The 5,765-nt window shown below is 39.6% G+C and overlaps 1 protein-coding gene across 1 annotated transcript in view; it reads left to right on the plus strand.

Moving 5' to 3' along the window:
• Window positions 1-1,391: 1,391 nt before the first annotated feature.
• The window catches only part of stab2 (stabilin 2), a gene marked incomplete at its 3' end in the record, with an annotated part of 52,460 nt that continues 48,086 nt past the window's right edge, over window positions 1,392-5,765 (plus strand). Inside the window, exons 1-4 of the mRNA XM_080834461.1 lie at window positions 1,392-1,480; window positions 2,245-2,372; window positions 2,506-2,609; window positions 5,287-5,372. Of these exons, the coding sequence (XP_080690587.1) occupies window positions 1,400-1,480; window positions 2,245-2,372; window positions 2,506-2,609; window positions 5,287-5,372 (399 nt within the window). The 5' untranslated portion in view covers window positions 1,392-1,399. The remainder of the gene's footprint in view (window positions 1,481-2,244; window positions 2,373-2,505; window positions 2,610-5,286; window positions 5,373-5,765) is intronic.

Below are 5,765 nucleotides of genomic sequence, written 5' to 3' on the forward strand. Positions count from 1 at the left end.
AAAAGAAAAAGAAAAAGAAGTGTCCAACAGCTCACCAATGTGGTTATGACAACAAAGCAACGTGTCCTACATGTTAAACTAGTTTGTCCATGGCGAGTCAGTCTTAAAAAAAATATGTAAATACACTGTAGCACTCCCCTACGTTGTGCCACGTAATAAGAGGAGGAGATTTCAGCAAATAATTATAACTTTAAAATTGTTTTACTTCATAAAGTATCTCTTTAGTTAGCTATGTAATCATACATTTATTTGTGTGACTTACTTATTTGGCCTTCAACCCCATATTTATGTTACATTAAAGGATACATTGGAAGTCCAGTATCTAGAAGGCACATGGTTGCGTGTTCTACTAAGAGCAAAAATTGCGCCATTGTAGTTTCCGAGGTCAATGTCCTTTTTACCTTTCTGCCTGAGGTGTGGTAGAAACAAAATCAAAGCTGGTATTTGCTTTAATCTCATAAAGGCGTGCCAAGAATCTAGCCAAGGTCTGACAAAACCGGTTATATTTCAGGCACTTTGTGAATAAAGACAGTGACTTTTCCAAAAAACCTAGAAATCCTAGAAATTATAACATACCACACGCTTTCAAGTTAATTACATTTATTTAAGTAAATATTATTGTGGTGCCCTTTACTCATGTACAATCATTGATTATGTAACTTCATATGCAAGATATGTTTTAACAGTCACAAAGAGTGACTTCTACTCTTTCCTTGGAAAGTTCTGGATGTGAAAGTCATGACAAGACAAAATTCTGTAGGAAGTGTGTGTGTGTGTGTGTGTGTATGTGTGTGTGTGTGTGTGTGTGTGTGTGGAGCAGGACAGTGAGCATCAGTGCTTATTTACGACCCAGGAAATCCTTCTATTCTCTCTGCTGTGTCCCCATTACCCCAGTATATAAAAACTGGACACACACACACACACACACACACACACACACACACAAACACACACACACACACAAACACACACACCTACACACATCATGTGACCAGCATGCATCTGTCTGTCTCAGCAAGGGACTTCAGACTGCCCACCCGCCCCCCACCTCATCCACCAGGCACACACAGACCCCTTTCCTTTTTTTTTGCTGAAAATGCCAGCATGACCGATCAGGAACTCTCTCCCTCCTGGTAACAGGAAGACAGGGAGGAAGGAGGAGGGCTGGCAGATTGGGATGATGGTGGTAGTGGGCTGTTGAAAAGGGTGAGAGGGCCAGGAAGTCCCAGTCCAGTGACAGGCCTCAGGGGCAGAGTGAGAGAGCGAGAGAGGTCCAGAGGAGAGGGGACAGAGCTGGACAGAACAGAGGAGACACAGAGAGAAAGACAGGGAGAGGAAGAGTAACAGGGACAGGGCCTTATAGAGCGAACTGTGAGAGAGAAAGAGGGTGGCCGTTAGGATGGGTGCTTTCCATGGATGTCTGCCCTTCTTGCTGCTGTTCTTGACCGTCATTTTTTCAGTGTCAGCTGCTTCTGTCAAGGTAGGAGGCACATAGATGGAAACTGACACACACACACACACACACACATTAGCTGAATTGTATGCATATGGTTTCATGGTGTGTAAAACCATGCATCTCCTTGAACCTCTCTAGTAGTAACACCTGTGGTTCATAATTGCTTATGGCAGACCAAAGATCTGTCTACTTGCTCTTATTCAGTTGGCCTGGTTACATGGTTGTTTATAAGGTCACAGTTACTTAGGCAGCTGATGCTGTCAGATGCATTTCTATTAGTCTCCTTGAGAAAAGCACCTCTAACACCTCTTACATAATCTGTTGCAAAACATTTAAGTACATTAAGTGTAAATAACTTGTATGTGTATATCCAGCAAAGTTCAGCTCAGATTAGTAATAGTGCATGTAGATACATATCAGTGAGTTGCTATGGGAATGGTACCCATGGGAATGCTGGGTGGAGCCTATGCCAAAGGGCCCAGCAGAAATAATTACATACTTTCTTCCTGTTTGTACTCTCATGCCACATACAAACACACACATGCGCACACAAACACACAAGGACGTTTTACCAGTTTCAGTTCATGACTTAACATTTAGGTGCTTTCTGTATTGAATATGTATTGCCTATTTATTGCTTGCTCTTAGGCAATTACAACAGTTAAATAAGACAGTTCGTATTCAATACATTGTACAAATCTTCACAGGAACAGTTGAGTAGATATCCTTCATTTGAGATAATTTGCTTTGTTTGTCCATGTGTGTGTGTGTGTGTGTGTGTTATGTAGACTCGGTGTGACAAGCGTGTTCAGGTGACCACAAAGTCAGATTGCTTCTCCTGCGCAGCCTTTCCTGTCTTCCCATGTCCACATGGCTTCCTCAGGAAGAAGCTAGGCATGGGTAACCGAGACTGCAAGTAAGACTGGATATCAGCATCTGTGTGTGTGTGTGTGTGTGTTTTCAATGGAATTTCAATGAAGGTATTGTTATCACATACTGTACTAGGTGTATCTGATTGTGTGTGTGTGTGTGTGTGTTTGTCCGTGCAGGTATCTGATCTTTGGAGTTTTTGTCCCAGGATGCTCACATGAGTGTGTAAAGGAAGTCATTCAGCCTCAGTGTTGTCCTGGTTTCTGGGGCAGTGACTGCATTGGTGAGTGCACACATACACAAACATGTGGCAAATATGGCTGCTGCTGACACGGTTGTCACTGTCATAGCCTACAGTGATATATGGGGTCAAGGGTCATCATACAGTGCAATTAATCTGTGTTGATATTTCTGAACATTTCTATAATTAAGTAATCAAAATGAACGTGTTATTTTGACAACCCTAATTACATTCTATCATGTTGTATCCTATACATCTCTGTGTGATTTGTGTGTCTGTTTGTGCATGTGTTTGTGTGTGCATGTGTGTGTGTGTGTGTGTGTGTGCATATGTGTGTGTGTGTGTGTGTGTGTGTGTGTGTGTGTTTCCTTCATCCTATGTAGCACTAAGTGTCAGCAGACTTCAGCTATAGGAATGTGCTGACGAGAGGCTCATGCAGGACTTCCTGTTTCAGACTCACACACACACACCGAACACACACACACACACACCAAACACACACACACACACACACACACACACACACACACTAACCCACATAGATGAGCCATAGTGGTGGTGATTTGTTGTGAAATGACACTTCCTACATTTCTCTGAGCGATTTGACCCCCTGGGCAAAGACACAATGGGCCAGGTCACCACATCAGAGTGACCTTTCCCTTCCATTACAGCACGTATATCCCCAAGGAGCCTTTGAAGCGTCATCAAGTTTTTTGTTAGTTTTTCTGAAGGCCGTCTGTTGTGATTGTGTGTGTGTGTGTTGGAGATATCTCAATAAGGCCTTATTTTTTAAGTGTATTTCACATATGACATGTTATATGGGCCATTCTACCGAATTGGTGCAAAGTCAGGTCGGAAATATTTTGAATTTTTGTATGTTTTATTCCCAAAACTTTGTCCGTATGTATATTGTACCATATCTAAAGTACACATATCTAGTAAAAGAACAGTCAATTTGTATATTGTATTTTCAGAATGTGTTGGAATGTTTTTCCTCTTCCAAAAATTGTCACTACCGAAACATCACATTTACTATAGTAAAAAAGTATTATTATTGACCTGTTCAGATTGTGTTTCCTTCCCTTCTCTGAAGAGTATTTTTACAAATATTTCTTGAAGGTTTTCACAATGAAATCCATAAAAATGAATTTTTTACCACATTTTCAAGTTCAATTTATACAATTCATCAAAATCTAAGTGCAATATTTCTTTGTAAAATGCTAAATACTGATCATATTGATTCCAGAGTTGTTGATTGATGAAATTGAACATACATTAATCCAATCAGTAACATAACATTTTAGTTGATTACTCAATATACTTAATTTTTTACAAAACATCCTGTGTTTGGGTAGTGCTGCACTGTTTCGGTAGTGACATCCAGTGTTTCGGTAGTGACCGCACTGTTTGATGGATATTCATTTCTCTCCCAAAATCTTCCAAAAGGTGCTCTGGGCTGCCCTTTAGTCCACCCAACACATTTATTTAAGAATTATGGTATTGAACTACTTACCATTTCATTTTGTAACTACCGAAATCATCAGGTCACTACCATATGTTTCGGTAGTGACTGTTTCGGTAGTGACAATTCCAGCTAACTTTAAGCATAAATAAAGAATTCTAGCAAGCACACGGCTTGCAAACAAATCTTTGAAGAGGTGTACACACATACAAACATAAGATTTTGCATAAAACTCCAAAAGGTTTACTTAATTGAAGAAAACATGCGTTTCGGTAGTGACAATTCTTAAGGTTACACGTCGATTTTCAGACTTTGGAACACATTTATATAAAAACTATGGGATTTAGCTACTTACCATTCAACCATGAGGGACAGGGATGCAGTGTCACTGCATGGTCAAAAATGCAGGGTCGTGGCTAAAACACAGGCTCAGCCAATGGACTAAAACTCTTGTGTTTCGGTAGTGACATGAAAACTAGGGACATGATTTTTTGAGTATAGTTAATTGATTTAAAAATTAAACCCACAATTAATCTAAATATTCCAAGTTCTGTTTCAACCCAATTATAAAGATCTTTGAAATTAAATCATTGAAAAAAATCTAAAAAAATTGAAAAGTGTTATTTACAGGCATTGAAATTTAGAAGTCAGGGTTGGGGACAGCTACTTCCCAATAGAAAGTACCCTATAAATGATGATTTTGTATATATTTAGCTTATCACTATCTCATTAAATGCATTGGGTTTATATAGACCATAACATTTTCTTAGTAAATATCTATGCCTAAATACCTAATTGTTTTGTAAATAGTTTTTATTGTTGAGGGACTGCATATTACACGAATTCGGTAGAATGGCCCATATACTTCACATGGGTATTGCATTATTAGTGATTGATCTCATTTTCAACATAAATGAATGTGTTTCATGGATGGTAATGAGGCGGTAGTGGCCAGCCGTTTCCTGTTTTTTTCCCTTCACTTACACAGACCACTCCATATTCTTGGAGACGAGTCAATTAGAGCATGGTTCACAGTCATCCACAAACAGTAAGCTAGAATTCACATCAGCCGCCTCCCTCACGCAAGGGCCTCCATGTGTGCAAAGGCTGCCTCATAGACTCGGAGACAGGAGCTTGCTTATGTATGTTCATTGATTTGTGGCTTTCTTTGACACATTCTCTCTCTATCTATCTCTCTTTCTCCTTCTTTCTATCTCCTCTCTCTCTCTGCATGTGTGTGTCTCTGTGTCTAAACAGAATGCCCAGAGAGTGCGGAAAACCCATGTAGCAATAATGGTGTTTGTTCTGATGGAATTGGTGGCAATGGAACATGCAGTTGCAAGGTAGATAGCATACAAATACTGCACAAAAAATGCACAGATATACACAGTCATGCACACACACACACACACACACACACACACACAGATGGGCAAAAATACATCAAAATGTATTTTGATACAAAATACAAAATACCCCTCAAATAAATGTATCAAAATAAAATACAAAATACTGTTGCCAGAAAATGTAACAAAAAACAATACATGTATTTTGTATTTTTAAAATACAGGAAATACTTTTGTCAGTCAGTGGTTCCGTATCCTTTTTTTCATGTTTTTAACCGCCGCCACAGTGCTCTCATTGCAATCTCTATGGTTTCCGGGAGGGCTATCCCCACCGTGCTTTCGTCATACGTAATTGCAAGGTAAGGACTAGGACGCGATCTGGCACTCCTT

This window comes from Sprattus sprattus (assembly GCF_963457725.1).
Source record: "Sprattus sprattus genome assembly, chromosome: 3".
Taxonomy (NCBI): domain Eukaryota; kingdom Metazoa; phylum Chordata; class Actinopteri; order Clupeiformes; family Clupeidae; genus Sprattus; species Sprattus sprattus.